The sequence below is a fragment of the Passer montanus genome, unplaced genomic scaffold (assembly GCF_014805655.1).
Source record: "Passer montanus isolate IOZ18808 unplaced genomic scaffold, ASM1480565v1 scaffold14, whole genome shotgun sequence".
NCBI classification, from domain to species: Eukaryota; Metazoa; Chordata; class Aves; order Passeriformes; family Passeridae; genus Passer; species Passer montanus.
In genome coordinates, this window is record NW_024360941.1 from 27395 (window position 1) to 44216 (window position 16822).

Genomic DNA, 16822 nt, shown 5'->3' on the forward strand with positions numbered 1-16822 from the left:
GTAAGAGAAAGAAATTAGACTTATTGATCATATTTGATTTTAAAGCCCTCGGAGCTTCTTGGGGTTTTTTAATTTAAACCAAAAAAAATCAGGGCCCTCTGCCTTGATAATTTGCCAGACTACCTGCACTCTACCCCCCTAAATAGCTGGTATAACTATAGGGCATTTTTATTCTTTATTATTCTGTAGACCATATTTGGGATGTAATTTTAAATGGCTCCACTATTCTACCCCCTTAGAGTTCTGCTGTTTAGAGGGGCATGGTACTATTATTTGTATCTCAAAAATCACAGTTAAAGAGAATTCTGTGATATCCAACGTCCACACAGCAAGCAAAATGAGCCATGCATGCCTCCAAACACCTGAGACACTCCCATCAGACTAACTCCCCATCAGCCTTGGTGCAAGCCCCATGTGCCCGCATCAACCACAGGCAATCATTCTGCACACTCAGATTTTTAACTGAAGGACCTCCTAAAAGGCTTTCTCCCTCATGGAAAAAATATTGGTGTTCAGGCAGAAAATAAAGTATCTATGTATGTATATGTTACCTTAAACTGAGCTTTATGGATTACAAGATATTGTGTCAAATGATGCAACATAATTTTGTCAGCCCCTTCCATAACCCAGAAAGTCAGGCTGGATTTCCTTGTCCACAATACACCCTGGAGATTGTTATTGAAAACAAAGGGGAGTGATACACTCAGCCCCCAGGAGAGAAGAGGGATGTAAAGAAAATTCCAGGCTGCTTCAGGGGCAGTATGTTCAGAAAGACTGACAACCATTTGGATTATTTTTTGGATGCCACACTCTCCCCCTTGGACAATCAGTTAACGCCTCAGTAGTTCAATAAACAGAGATTTTTCACGAAAGCAAGAGGTTAATCAAAGCCTTTCTACTCCATCACAGAGCTCTAATGGTATTAGTTCTAGTTCCAGTCTCTGAGCTGAGCGTGACTCAACAAAAAAATGCTTTGAATTCCCAAGCAGGACCCTTATCCTACTAGTGGCATTTCCAAATTGAACTTTATCTAGACAAAACAAAGAATAGATCTTTCAAAAGGAAACATTTGTTTGTATTTTGAACCAAGAGCAAAACAGTATCTACAGGTCACAGATGACACACCAGAAATCTCTACAGAGATCTTTCATTTGGCTGACAAAGTGGCTTCTCTCAGAGAAACCCCATAAAGCAGTGGCAGAAATAAACACAAAGGAATTTAACCATGATACAACAAAAAAGAAGAAATAGGAAGAAAGCACACCAAACCCATTTGCCTGCACATGAAAGTATGAATTTTGCACTGGCTTTCCCAAAAGCACACTTTGCAATATCCCTGCTATACACATCTGAACCAAACGTAAATAATCTTAGAGCATTTTAGAGCCAATGCCCATGTAAAGGTAGAAAAAACTCATATTCTCTCAACAAAGACAGGGAAAATGAAATACTGAAAAAAAATCATTGGCCTACAGAGGGCAAAACATGTTAGTGGCAGAGACAGAAATCAGAGGCTCTACTCCCTGCCTTATCTTTTCACCATAAAGCATTTTTCCTCTTGATAGGCAAACAGTACCCCTCCAGCAATTTCAAGGTAAGAATTTCAATTTGTGTTAATCATCTGCATAAAACTTCCTCTGTCTTGCCTGCAACACTTAAGTACATTAAAGGCAAAGTCTCTTGGGTATTGTAGCATTTTTGTTACATGACCACATTTCTCTGTCTAGATCAGTTTTACTGACAACAGTCAGGTGTGCAGCCCTAAGCTGTCCCCACAAAAAGCTCGTCTTGCCTGCAAAGAACTAGTACTAAGACTCAAAATTTTCTTGGAGGACTGCTTAGAACCTAGTCTAGAACTAGGACAAGAGAGAAGAGGTATTATAAACTTGCTGCTCCCCAACTGCCATGCAATAGAAGTGGTGCTAAATGCAAGTATTTATGAACAAGGTGGAAGTGACTCCATTTTCCCCTTTAGAAGCTCTTTGGAAGCCCAAGAAGCACACACACACACAAAAAAAAAAAAAAAAAAAGACACACGTGGAGGGTCACCCTGGCATCATTTACTCTCCTTGCTTCATTTTGCTTGGAAGGCACTACTTGCCAAGCCCTGCCAGGTTGTCAGGAGGACTAGTGGCTTGGATGATGCTCCAGCCCTCACATCTGCTCTGATTGGTGGGACCAAACTCTGTCTTCTCCCTCTTTTTCTACCAAATCCTCTCAGCAACAACCAAACCCTTCAGCCAGTGAGGACAAAGATAGGGAAAGGGGACTCCAGCAGAAATTACTCCAAGAATAAATAAAGGGAAGCTGTTATAGTGAGAATTAATGTACACAGAGCTTGAAAACTGTGTCTGACTGGCTGGAACCGGGCTTGAGCAAACTCAGAATAAAGCTCTGTTTAAATTTCATGTGGCAAACATGTTAAGTACAAAGTCTTTGTTATCTGGGTTTAAATAGACTTCCTCTGCAGTAGCAATAGATCACTACCATGTGACAGCAGTAGTCCCTCTGAAATAAGTTAGTGGCCTCCTTTTAATTCCTAGCACAGATGTGACCACATCTGACTTGCTCACAAATTGTCCCTGTGACAGGATACAGACACCAGAAAACATGTCATTCAGTGAAATATATTGGCATTGGTACAAGAGTGGACACATTTTAATTATGTCACATGGTGGCAAACATTTTTAGCTCCCAAAAAAGCAATAGGACAACAGAAAGTGTGGGAAACTATTAACTATTTAAAAAAAAAAAAGAGCATAAAGACCAAATAGTTTAGCTTCTAACAGGCTGTTCCAGAGCCTGGGACTATATATCTTCTTTTTTTGTGTGTGTGTAAAAAAACCTCTAAAAAGTAAAGTTTTAGTAATCACACACAAGCCTGTAATCCTTGGTAAATTTTCAAAATCAATACAGAAAATCTGCAGTTACTTGGTTGCTAATAGAACTATAAAAATGGTTTTTAGCAATTTTTTTTAATAGCTTAGCTTGTCTACCCGATCAAGCAACATGCACGGAGCTTGGCTACTGCATTGATTGACTTTTAGGAGTCCTAGTTAGGCAGCCATTCTACTGCACAAATGTTGTGTCTCAGCTGAGTTCACAGCACAAATCATTCTGTTGGAACTGGATAGCTAATTGACAGCCTTAGGAAAGTGGAAAACAGTACCAGAATAGATGGACTGTAATAAAACATCTGATACAGCATCTCACAAAAGTTTTATTTGAAGAGTTAAATGAATTCAAATTGGCTTCCATTGGAGCATTAAACTATGAATTGAAAAGTGATGAAGAGCCATTAACCAAGTGAGAGCAGGAGATTTGCTGCATCAAGTCAGGGGAATGTTTTGTGGGCTGCCTCAGAACACAGTGCAAAGCCCGCTTTTATTCACCTCCATTCCCCTGGGCTGGGGCTCTGACAGCATGGTGATTCCACCTGCACTCTCCATTAATCCCATGGGGAAAGCAAAGCAAGGACTCAGTCCTGCAGGGCACACACATCTGTGATCACAGCCCCAGCTCCCTGCCCTGACATTTTGGCTCTGTCATCGTGGCCTTGGCAATAAGCTGCTGTCCTTCAGATCGTCTCTCAACACCACCTTCTCAGCCTTCTGCTGCCCTGCACACATCAAGAAACAGCTGCTGAAGGGCATTATGCAAGGGGCTGTTGTTTCCAGCTCAGCCACGGGGTGTCCGAGTGCCCTTGGGGAGCTCAGGCTTGTACCCTTTGGTGCTGTTTAGCTTTTTGCATTTTTGGTGAGTTACTGGTGAGAAGTGGTAGATCTTAACACCATCGCTCACACAAGAGGGACATATTTATTAGAAACTGCACTGAGACGGTACATTTAAAATAATCATTAAATTAAACCTGCCCTGAGAGTTAAGATGTTTTGCCTGTGACATCAAAATATCATGTGTCTTGTTGTAATTTTGGTACCACCACACAACATCTGGAGCTGCTCAGAGGGTGATTGTGGTCACTAACATTTATCTGTTATGATGATCACTAGAGCTACTCTGTCAAAAACCAAAAAATAAGTATATAGGTTCTCTCTTCATGCATGGCTCTCCTCAGACCATTCCTAAATTACTGATTTCTGGGAGCTTCCACTCCTGACACTCCAGAGAGAGCACAAGTGAGAAATTCCTGAGGAAATACTGCAGCTACTGGTTATGTTCAGAATTAGCGACGCATTATTAGAGACCCATAAATTGTGCCCTGTGGGGGAAACATCTGTGAAACATCCCAGATGGAATATTTATGGGGTTTTCTGGGTGGTCCAAACGACCGTGGGACTGCTGGAAGTTAATGGGTCAGAAGGAGGAAGCGGTGAGGCTGAACATCAGGCAGCACTCAGCAGAAGGGTGGTCTAAAGTCTTAAAACACATTTCTGCTAGGAGCTAAGCCACATGAAATGTCACATTTGGGCTGGGGAACCAAAGGATGTGCATGTGCATAGGTATGCACACGTGTGAGAATATCCCTATGGGCAAAACTCATCTCCAAACCACCCTCCAGCCACTGCTCCACCAGGGAGCCTTTTCACCACTTTCCGAAATCATCTGGGAAAGTTTAAAGCCAAAGAGAAATAGAAGTCAGAAGGGTCACACAGCTCCCTTCCAAGTACTGTTTCACACTAAAATCACACCAGCTTTCATCAAGTGCACAGGTTGAAGTATTTCAAACTCTTTGCTTTATATTCATTGATTATTGACTTCACCCTCTGGCATCATTTAGCTTTCTGAAATCACACAAGATTACATGTGCAATACAGACTTGATCAAACGGCTGAAAATACAAAAAAATTGGGGGTTTAACTTACACATGATTATGCATTGAAAAGAAACAAAAGAGGTGAAAGTACTGAGCAGCCTTCTCCACTCAGAAATGATAAAATACAAGTCACAAGGTCTGCAACAGCCCTTATCAGCTGAGAAGCTGACCTTATCCTAGGTAAAATGAACTTTCTAATACCTTGTGATGCGCTATGAGAAGCTGGTACCAACACCCCTCTCAAGCAAAGCCACATTTACACACACAAAACACATTGCAGCTTTGTAAAGTTTGAAAAAAAAAAAAACTACTTTCAAAGAGGATGTAAGTTTTGTGAGCTCAGCCAAAAAAATCTCCTGGAAACTTTTCTGAGAGAAAGAAAAGAAAAATGCTCTTTTTCTCCTTCCGCAGTGAACAGAAACCCTGAATTTTTGCAAATGGTCACCAGCAGTCATTTATCACTCAAATCAGGTTGCTTGTTTCTGTAATGAATGAGGAGTCCCATGCAAGGAGCAGCAAGGCAGCTATCATGATTCATTGGGCTGCTATTAAATGACAGGAGTCATACAAGCTTAGAAAGGAAAGAAAAGAGGAAAGGCTTTACATTAGGTTTTTAGCCTAAAGGGAAGTTTTATATATAGACAATAAAGACATTCTGACTTCTGATTTATGGCAGAATAAGGAAGGGAAAGCTCTGGCCTGCCTCCAGGTGCATTGCTCCCAGCAGTGCACTCTGGTGCAGACAGGAGATTGGGAATGACCACGCTGCTGTGGAACAACAAGGGTCCTGCTCCTCAGCTGGGCACCGCCATGATCTGAACCCGCTGCAGATATCCAGTCCTTTAGCTCCATCCTCAGGGTGAGCCAGCACAGCTGATGGCTTCATATCAATATTTCTACCTCCCACAACCTCGAGGAGTTCAGAGATCCTCTGCCTGCCCATGATCAGAGGTAAGAGGAGCTCCCCCAGCCCACACAGCCAGTCTGCTGGCTCAGGCACCAAGCCCTGGGGGAAGCTCTGCCCCCGGGAGCTGGCCCACGAGGAGTCAGCTTGAATTTCTGCTGCACAGCTAACACACGGCATTAACAAGGGGCTGCTTCTCTTGGCTGTCGTGCCATCGGTTTTAAATAGTCAAGTCCTAATCTCCCAATCAATCATCTTCAAAATCAGCATGCTTTAGTCATCCATCAAACGCGTTTCTGCGGGCAAGCAGGAAGTGTTATTTAGCAAGGAAGCAGCAATTTTTAAACCTCCATTTTTCTTCAGCTGCCTGAATTAAAGAAAAATTAGACTCCCTGCAGATGTCTCTGACATCACAACAGAGCCGTACTGCAGCGTTCTGCTCCTGCTGGGCAAAGGCCCCACGTGGAGGAAATCAGCTGAATAGACAAGACCTACTGAAGGACCAGCTCTGCATGACTGCAGCCTTGATTCCTCGACAAAATATACCCAGCTTTGGGCTTCACCTCCCTGAAGAGTCAGTGAATGCTCATTGGTGACCACAGGACCCCAAATACCAGTTACCAAAATGAAACTCCATAAGTAACACTAATTATGAAATATGGCCTATTTTCATGCTGCTCAAACTCATCTAGCACAAGAACTCTCCGAAGATAGTTGAATTCTGGAGTGAATGTAAAGCTGTTGAACTTTAAGGGGGAGAGTTTCAAAGGCACAAATGGCACTTAACTTCCAATTATGCCTTGGAGAAAGTTCCATTAATGACTAATTTAGCTGATTTATTTTCATAACCTTTAATTACTTCATACCATTTTTATTTTTTTTTTACTGAACAGTATAATCAGTTCAACAGAGCACTTCAAAAACAATGTGCAGACTAAAAAAGGTTTGCTCCAATGCCAGGTTTCCTTATGCAGGTTTAAATTATTTATCAATTTTATGTAATTATACATCTCAATAAGTGGGAATACTTGCACTTAATTATAACATCTACATACAACAGATAGTAGCTGTCATGAAATCTGATTATTAGTATTTTATCTCGGTAAGATTTTACCAATGTTATTGGGAGGAATTAGTTGGGGATGAACGCCATAGTTTTGTTTGAGTAGTATAAAGTCAGGAGCTTCTGCTGTTTTAATAGCACAAGGTGTAATATTCGTGAAGTTTATTGTTTTGACAGCTTGGAATACCAGCACCCAGGAGATCCAGCAGGGCCAAACACTGGGGGAAAACCGTGCCATTTTAGGTCTTCTCACAAGCTATTCCCTTGCGCCACAGGTGGAGGCTGATAGCTTTGCAAAGCATCCAGGGTGATCCAGCAGCACATTTCTTCCAGCAGAACTCCTGGCTTTTATTTAATTTTAAGCATCGGAGTTTTAATTAAGGTGTTTCAGGTGCCCTGGGGATTTCCGAAGGCTTCTGGCGGGAGCGTGGCCGTGCGCTGGGGAGCGAGGGGAGGGCAGGCGCTGCCTCGCAAGTGAGAGAAGCGATTGCCCTCTAGTGCCCAAAGCCAGCCGAGGATGCACAGCTCGGGCAGGGGAAATTCAAGGTTCTTTCCCGGTTACCTGCCTGTCTGGTGCTGAGCGAACAGGCTTTGGGGTGGGGGACACATCACCCAGCCCTGGAGTCCCGATCTGATAAACCCTCGGGCTCGGGCTGAGCGAGTCCTCAATGCCACCCAAACTCCAACACCACCTTGCAGAGGATGCTTCACTTGATCCAGTGTTATCTTTTGAAGAAATCTTAATTGGACGTTTAATAAGAAGGGAAATCCCAGCAAGCAGACAATTGCAGAACAAGGGAGGCACCAAAGCAGGGCAAATACTCTTAAGATTATCAGGATTACTTTAATTTCCTAATGGTAGCTGTGATTCTTCTTACATTTGTTCTCTCACACGTAAGAAATTAGTAAATACGGAAGAGGTTTCTTATTTCTGTCCCTACCTCACTCCCCTCTTAGCCAGTTGTGTGACACAGCAGGATCACTGCTGGAATAGCCCACAATCCAGGGGTATCGATATCTCCTTCCAAGTTTCCAGCTGAGGAAGGTAAATCAGATAAGAGCTTGAACCTACCAGAGTCACAAATGGTCTCAGAAAACAACTCCTTCTATCTAAATGCATCTTACACGCATTTTCCACTTTTACGTGCAAACCTTAAGAGGAATAAATAGTTTTCAGAACACAAGTCAAAAGTGTAATCTGAGTTAATGGAAGAGGACACGTCAACTGGGAAGGATATGCCTGGAAAAAACATTTCTTCCCCACAGTTTCAAAAACTGTTTACTGTCTCACATTGTTCCAATAGACAAACAATATCAATAATTCACAAAGATGTTAATTCCTACTTAAATCCATAGAGCAGCACGGGCTATTTATTTAGTTAGCTTTAACTGCCTCTGAATCATACGGTTTACTGTTACCACTGGCAATTTCTCATTAATTTAGTCAGAACTGCCAGGAATTGCACAAGGACTTCAGAGCAATGGGGTTTAAGCACCTCGTACCTCATCCATACAGGGGCAGACCAGAGGCCAAGGGCTTCAGGCAGAGTTGTCATGGACCAGCACACAGCCCACCTAAAACAGGTTCCTTGAGGTACATCTCCTTCTACACACCAGCTCCCACTGATCCCTGGTGGAGGCAGAGCCAAGCACAGCTGCAGCCCACAGTAGTAGCAGCCTGCTCATTCACTTGGAAAATCCCCAGAGAATCTTTATAGTTCTTAAACCGGATCATGAACTCGGATCATTCCAAGTGCAGAATGGAAACTGGAAAGAAAGCCCTACAAATCTCTCCTCAAACTCCTGTCACATCTTTCACTTTGGTCACATTAGTTTTCCAATCCAAAACAGAATTTATGTCTTATGCAGTTTGAATTCAACATAGAACAAGGTCCCAGATCTAAAGATTTAGTTTGTCCAAATTTCACCCCTAAAATCTTCCCTTGTTCCCATCTGCAATAGCAACAATGCATTTTAGATAAGAGCAGCTGATAAGTAGATGCACATCCTCAACGAGTTTTGTTCAGAGTTCATTTCTGTATCCTAAGAACACAGGGGAGCCATTTAATGCAGCTTATCTTAATGCACCAAGAAAGCAAGTGACACTGAGTGCTCCTTGAACTACTCAGAAACTTCCCTCTTTACTCACATTACCAGTATCAATCACCGGCCTTATTAATGTGTGTTTTTAATTGCTTTATGGATTTTGTTTTACTTACTCTTCTTTTACTTCTTGTTGCAGATAATGTTAAGAGGCCTCTTCATTGATTATTGGCAGCTGCTGCGCTTTGAGAAAACCTCTTTCAATTTGTCTTTCCGGATCCTTTGACTTCCCGCTCCAACAGCCTTACAGCCTCCCTGAACGCTTCATAAATGCACTGCAATGGTCACATGAACACCTTGGAAGGGGAACGTCCACAGCTCCTCGTTCCCGTGGCGCTTTAGGAGGGGCACCTGGAAGAGCTGCAAGTCCAGCAGGAGCTGGAGACCCTGTGAAAGATGAATCTCATCGGGAAGCTCCGCAGAAGCTTCCGAACGCTGGTCGTTCTCCTGGCCACCTTCTGCTTGGCAAGTATTGTCATCTCTGCCTATTTCCTCTACACTGGCTACAAGCAGGAGATGGCCCTCGTGGAAACCACTGGGCAAGCAGAGTGCGAGGACCCCAAACTCCTGCCCTACAGGTCTGCAGAGCTGAGAACACCTAAGCCAATTGATCCCTCTAGGACTGACCCCACTGTGCTCCTGTTCGTGGAAAGCCAGTACTCCCAGCTGGGGCAAGACATCATAGCCATCCTCGAGTCCAGCAAGTTTCAGTACCACATGGTCATTGCACCAGCCAAGGGGGACATTCCCCCTCTCACAGACAACGGGAGAGGGAAGTACACGATTGTTATATATGAGAATATTTTAAAGTACGTGTCCATGGACTCATGGAATAGAGAGCTTCTGGAAAAATACTGTGTGGAATACAGTGTTAGCATAATTGGTTTTCATAAAGCCAATGAGAACAGCTCCCCCAGCACCAGGCTGAAAGGGCTGCCGTTACAGCTGTACAACAACGTGGCCCTCCAAGACTGCGTGGTGAACCCCCGCTCGCCCCTGCTGCGCATCACCAAAGCGCCCAGGGTGGAGCAGGGCCCGCTGCCCGGCGAGGACTGGACGGTGTTCCAGTTCAACCACTCCACCTTCCAGCCCGTGCTGCTGAGCGAGCTGCAGCCCAACAGGCCCACCCCCCCTGTGCTGCCCAGGGCTGCTCTCTATGCCACCGTCGTCCAGGACTTGGGCCTGCACGATGGCATCCAGAGAGTCCTCTTTGGGAACAACCTGGCCTTCTGGCTCCACAAGCTCATCTTCCTCGACGCCATCTCCTTCCTGTCGGGGAAGAAGCTAACACTGTCCTTGGAGAGGTACATTCTGGTTGACATCGACGACATCTTTGTCGGGAAGGAGGGGACCAGGATGAACGTCAACGATGTGAAGGTAAGGCAAGAACTGGGGGATACAATCCCAGATGTGTGTGTGCTAATGGGTGTTCAAAAGGAGGCAAAGCTTGAAAAAGCTGAGAAGCTTTTTTTCCTGTAAGGGCTGAAAGTTCACTGTTACAACCAGCAGATACATGAACCACAAGCTGAGATTAAAAGCCATTTTCCCCACATGCATGCATTGATGCACTTATGGATCTTATGCACTTATACAGAGGGGCATACACATGTATGTTGCACATATATGTAATACCTTCTAGAGGCCTGTTCTGTATTATTTCTCTCACCATTGCTGTAAAGTAGCCAGAACAGCACAAGACTGTTGCCTTTTTACACCCCACCATCACTGAATTTAAAAAAAAAAAAAAAAAAGAGCAAAAAGAAAAAAAAAAGAGCCTGAAGAAGTCACAGCCCCAGCATGACTTCTAAAAGTTAGCAGGATAATTTTCATTACCAGACTAGCAGGTAAGCATTTAAAGTTACCAGTTACAGGGTGGAAGCACAGCATGCACTTGAGCAAGTGACATAACCATCTGATAGAGCAAAAGGCCCACAGACTGCTCACTGGGGGCTCCTCTACACTTATTTTCCTGATTTGTTGTATCCAGGGACACCATTAAATTTGTTCAGAGTAATTTTCAAAGATGTGTGCAACTTGGAAAGAATAGACAGAGCTCAACAGCATGACAGTTATTTCTTGTCATTTTCCACATGTGGGAATCATAGTCAGAGATTAATTGAATCCCTAAGCACGCAATATCACATTCTCCAGCCTTTATTCTGGAGGGTTTTTCTTGTAAATACTCAATGCTTTCAGGAACAATAAGCAAGCCTTTTGTTTTTTAAAAGCAAATTTCTATTTAATTTCTAAACCCTTATTCCCATTTCTACAATTTCTATATTCATCTGCTTCCTCTCCAGACCATTGCGGTATCCACATACCCAGCAAGAGCAGTAGTCTCACATATAATTGAAACAATTTTGCACATCAGAACACTTGGGGTAATTCCATTAGCCAAACCAGGTGTATGAATGCTCATCAGGGCTGATTCTGAGTGCCAAGCACTTGGAGTGCCTGGTGCCTTTGAGATCTGAGCACTGTGCACAAGCCCAGCCATCAAGTGCTCTCTCTCTCTCTGGAAACACATGGGGAAATGCTCTGAGCAAGGGCTCCTACACAGGAGGAAATTCACTCCAAAGGCACTCGTGAAACAAGTTTTTCAGCAATAGCTCCCCGCCTGCACCTTTTTGAGAGCATCTTTCTGACTGGTTTGCTGCACTAAGGAAGCCTATCACTGTTCCACAGCAGCTCAAGGGCCCCCACTGCCAGCAGAGCAGTGTCCACACACAGACACTTGGAGGCTCAGAGCTGAGCTCTCACTGGAATTGCTTCATTGGGCAAGAAAAAACCCAAGTCTCCCCCATTACTATCCAGCAGTCAACAGCATTGCCAGGCAAACCTTCCCAGCTGTGCTTGGCACAGCAGCCAGGCTTCCATGCTCATTATAGGAGACACAGCAGAAAACTCCACATCCAGGGGCTGCAGTAAGAGCTGGATGCTGTTAAAAGCATTAAGAGTTATATTTATGTGCTGCATGCTTTTATCTATCTGAAAACCAACCAATCCACACAGTTAAATATCTAGACAATAACATGAAAAAACATATGGTGGGATTCAGCTCTTTTTAATTATTTTTTTTTTTCAAGCAATGCATGGTGAGCCTTCTCTCAGTCGTTATGTTTGAGTCAGGATACAAAGGGAAGCTTTCATTCTTCCCACATTGCTCCAGGGCCAAATTAGCAGCCCACTTTCCTCACAAAAACACCAAAAGTGCCACTCGCAGGATAAATCCCCTCCTCACCTCACACAAGTGATCATGCCACAAACACGAACCACAGGCAGAAATATTCTGCAAGCACAGGATCAGAGCCAACCTTGCCCTCAAGCTCTTTCATGGACAATAAAAAGTTCATCTCCCCCTTTTCAGGTGAATGTTTCACACATACATCCACCCTGCAACTTGAGCACCCATAGATACTCTGTCCTCAACATTATGAATTTCATTTTGAATCAGTTACCTGGCACAGATTTGTTCCTCAGGGTATCTCACAAACACTTGCTACACAAATCAGTCTGTTCCTACAGAGGGGACATTCCCAGCATACGTTAACCCACAGAACAGAATCCTGTTAATGAACGTAACACAGAAAGCAGAGTGCACTGCGGGTAGTTTACAGAAAAGGTAATTACAGCCAGTTAGAGAACAATCTCCCAGGTCACTGGGGAAGGAGGCAATTAAGACCAGCAGACCTGCCTTCACCCTTTAAGGCACAGCAGCTTTGCTTGAGAGGCAAAAGTAACTACTTAGGAGGCTGATATTTCAGTGATGGCAAAGCCTTGCCCTGCCTTTGGGAGGAGGGACTGTGGCTGCTCACACAGAGAGCAGAGATTTAGGGACTCTCTGCTAGGCTCTCCAAAGGTGCCATGCCCACCCAAATCCCTCAGGAATGCTTTAATACACAGCCAGTCTCATGATAACAACATTGGGATGTAACACTAATCAAGCAAATCAACCTGTGCCTGTGTAATTACTTTCTGCAACCCAAATGTTCTTATTCCCTCACAAAGCCATTTCTCAATTAGATGCCTCAGGGAGATATAGATATATACACACACACACTTTTGTAAAGGGTGCCATCAGCTACAGAAGCAGAGATTAGAGAACAGGGTTATTATGGGCTATGTTTACCACAGAAGATCTCCTAGTCCCTGGTGTTGAAGAAGGTGTGCAAGGTCATGTCTGGCTAAGTAATGAACAGGAACTCAGCAGAGCCACAGAAAGCTGTTTTTTCTCAACTTTGTGGAGTTCTATCTTGAGCCTAGCGAGCCTCTGCAAATGAATTTCTCCCTTTCCTGCCTGCCAATATATTATCTCAGTGCTTGATTTTCAAAAGCAAAAGAATTCTTCAGCTACTTTGCAGAAACAGTGACTTTGTGTACTTGTCAATGATACTGGTTCCCAGCCACATGAGTCCAGTATCACTGGCATCAGTGATTTGCAAAAAAACCCTGGAAATGTCTTTTTTATGCTGTCTCTGGGAAAGCCACACAGAAAAAATACAAAGCTTTGACCTTTAAAGTTTGCTTTTAGCTGAGCACAAAGAGGGCTGCATCACCCAAACAAGAAGTAAGAACTTGCTGAAGCGTTGCTGTTTTTTCTGTTGCCTTAGCATGAGCCAGTACAATATTTACTCACCCAGGAAGAGCTCAAGGCAGCCACCAGGGCTTTTCCAACACCTTTCACAAATACACATCCTATTGTTAGCTCAAAAGCCCTGCAAGAGCACAGTGCAAGCTAAGGCATATATCTTTTCATAAATGAAACAAATAAAAAAACCACTCCAAATGAAGCAAAAAGCTTTAGCCTTTCACTTCCTGCTCTAGAGTTTAGACTGCAACACACCTTTTTCTGGGTGGGCTCAGGAACCACCTGTTGCCCTCTCTTCTCTCAGTCTCCCAGCTGGAGCTGATAAGATGATCAAGGAGAAATTGCCTGTTCCAGCACCACCATATCCCAGAGCCCCCTTCTCCAAAACCATTTCCCCTTTCTGTAATCCCTCTAACTGTCACTATAGGGATGGGAGGATCCAAAATCCTTGGACTTTGAGCTGCAGTAAAATGATGGAGCCATGCCTGGCAATGTCCTTTGTGTTAGTGCTGACTGCAGGCCCTCCTTCTCCCTGCAGCCTGCCTGCTTTCTCCAGTCCACTTCCTTCAGTGGAAATAACAATTTGTCTCTGACACCCCCTCACTGCCACAGTCTGCACTTTGTTTTTGACCTTCATCATCATTAAAATGCCTGGAACATTTAAAGCCTGTGATTTCTGGCTCATTTTAGTGTTTTAAAGACAAGAATTCATGTTGGACTTGCATCTTTCCTGGCAATTCCAAATTAAAAAGTGCTGGCACAGCAGGGAGCTGAGCCCAACCACTCCATCTCCCCAGCATATGATTATCCCTGGTTTTTGTGCAGGGACAGCTGCTTCCAGGTGGAACTACTGGAAGTGTCTAGGCCACGTCACCAGGCATGGCAGAATGGTCAGTCCTGAGATAACACAGTCACCCTGATATCCTTTTAATCATTATAAGTCCCTTGCAGTAAAGTAACCCTAGCCATGGCCAGCCCAGGGAGAAGCTGAGGCCAGGAGATGTGTGAGCACACAGCCAGGCTGGGGGCACTTCTGTCACCATTTGAAGCACTTGTGAGTGACAGTGAAGAACACAATGGAGAGGAGATCTGCAGCTCCCACTTTTGGACAGTCTTAAAGTCTCTAAAAATGAATTCAAAAAGCAGCTAAGAGGCATTACATGAAAACTTTAATAATTTTTTTTTTTTAAGTGGGAATGCCTGCTCCATTTCTGCTTCATCAGAGATGACAGCTAATTCAATATTTTCCTTGTTCAGGTCTCTTAAATCACCCAACTCTTTCTGTAATAATTTGAGTGTTGAATACTGCTCAAGTGCCTTGTCAAGACACATCAGACAGAATGTTTCACACTTCTTTTGTTTCAACAGGGCCTGTTCTTTCATTCAGAACTTCAGTAGCGGTGTAGTTAGAAATCACAATTCCCTTGCCACCAGCAGACGCTGTATTCTTTTCCTTGGCAGCCTGATGGATTGACTGTCTATCCAAGGACCCCCCGTGAATTATAATAGATGTGGGGTTCCCTCATCTGCCAGCTCTCCACTCCAAACTAGGTGGTCTTGACAGTGTTTCCAACAGTCTTGCCAGAAAACAGATTCTGGTGACTCAAATTTTCTACCTACCTCTTGAATTTATTGTACAGTTATGTCCCTAGCAAGATTTTCCTGAATGTTTGAAAACTCACTTGGTATTCTTCTGTCTCAGGCAACACACTGGTTTTTGGCCTGTAGGGTTCAGTTTGGTATTGTTTGTACAAGCAATTGATCTCAGATGTTAATCTCAGAATAATCTCTGTTAATCACTGAATTAATCTCAGACGTTTGGGGTTTTTTTTCCCCATGGAAAAAAGTCTAACATTCCACAAAACAACAAATTAGTTATTAAAAAAAAAAAGAGATAAATGATCCTTCATTCTGGCTATAAGTACTCAAGAGAACTTATTCTTAAAAATACATTTTAAAATTTGATGTTTGAAAAAGTGTCACAATACACTTTATAATATAGAAATGGCAGATTTTCTAGACCAAACTCAGATTTCTAGTGCTCACATCCTGTGCCAAGCTGACTTGTGGCATATTCCTCTTTTACACTTGCACTGATTTCCTGGATTTGTACTTCTTTCTTGAATCCTTTCTTCAAAAGAATTCTGAAGTCACAGGCTATATCAAAATGGAATATATTTCCAGGATACACGTGGTACTCTATTTAATTTAGCTTCACTTAGGGAATCCATAGGAGCCAAAATACACATCTGCTTAATATCAACCCCTCAAGAGTCCTGCATTAACCTGAGCTTTAAGACAACACATATTAGTTAAAAAGGAGCCCTAGCAGTTGCTTCCTGCACAGCAAACAACACTCTGAAATGATGGAATAGCCTTGTAGAAGGGCCAGGCAGCGCAGAGTGCAAGAGCAGTCATAATTACTGCCTTAAAAGCACTTGAAGCAGCAATAAACACATTAGCAGGAGCCCATCCATAATGCAGCTCCTTCAGGAGCAGCGTTCCTTAAGTGACTTTAAATAAGCCTTTGTCATCCAAATGGGAGCAGGAGGAACACTTAGAGCAAAAGCTCAATTTAGCACTCTGGGCATTATTCAAATGATGTGCACGTGGCAGTGCCCAGGAAAAGGGTGGGTACAGGGAGAGATGGACAAACAGGCGAGGAACTGAGGAAATCTCCAAGAGAAATGGAGAAATTTAAGACTTCAATTGTTTAGCAATAATTAACCTGGCATTTTCTGTCAACCTCTGTGTCACAATGAAGTATAAAGCCAAATATCTGACTAAGTCTGGCTTCAAATCCTTAGATATATCCATCTATCCATCCACCCCTATAGCTTTACATACATATCCTCACAGAAATTACATCTTATGGTCTTTGTCTTTTCTGTGAACATGGCCAAAGATCCCTTCAATTACTGCTTTTACTTCCAGTGTTCTACACCTCCACCTGTCTTCTTTCTATCCAGGCAGAAAAAAAAAAAAAACCAACAAAGTACTAAAGATTTTTTTCACCTCATGGGAAATTCTAAGATAAGACTATTTAGCAATTTAATTTTGTCATCTTGTGTCAACAAAATTTCTAATGTTAAATATGGTAACTTATAACTTAAATAGTTACACTCATTTTATAGATAACATCATAAGGTATTAACTTAAGTAAGTTCAGAATTTTTCTCCAGAAATGTCAGGGAGAAAACAAAACAATTTTTATTTAATTCCATTAAAATTTGATTTTCAAAATTTACCAGAAAATTAAAGGATAAGCAAATAAGAATTTCCTGTAAATCAGTGTATTAGTTAAAACACTTAATGGCCTTCTTTAGGAAATAAAGCCATGGATCAAGTACTTTTTTCCCCTTCAGAAGCACAAATTAGAAATGTCCTTTA

General features: G+C 42.9%; 1 protein-coding gene across 3 annotated transcripts in view; it reads left to right on the forward strand.

Moving 5' to 3' along the window:
• The window catches only part of LOC120498014 (bifunctional heparan sulfate N-deacetylase/N-sulfotransferase 4), a 71592-nt gene that overhangs the window by 8309 nt on the left and 46461 nt on the right, over positions 1 to 16822 (forward strand). For all 3 annotated transcript variants that reach the window (XR_005626613.1, XR_005626614.1, XM_039700247.1), the window contains exon 2: positions 8984 to 10221. Coding sequence is in view for 1 of the 3 variants with exons in the window: in XM_039700247.1 (XP_039556181.1) it covers positions 9241 to 10221 (981 nt within the window). In the remaining 2 variants the exon portion in view is untranslated. The remainder of the gene's footprint in view (positions 1 to 8983; positions 10222 to 16822) is intronic.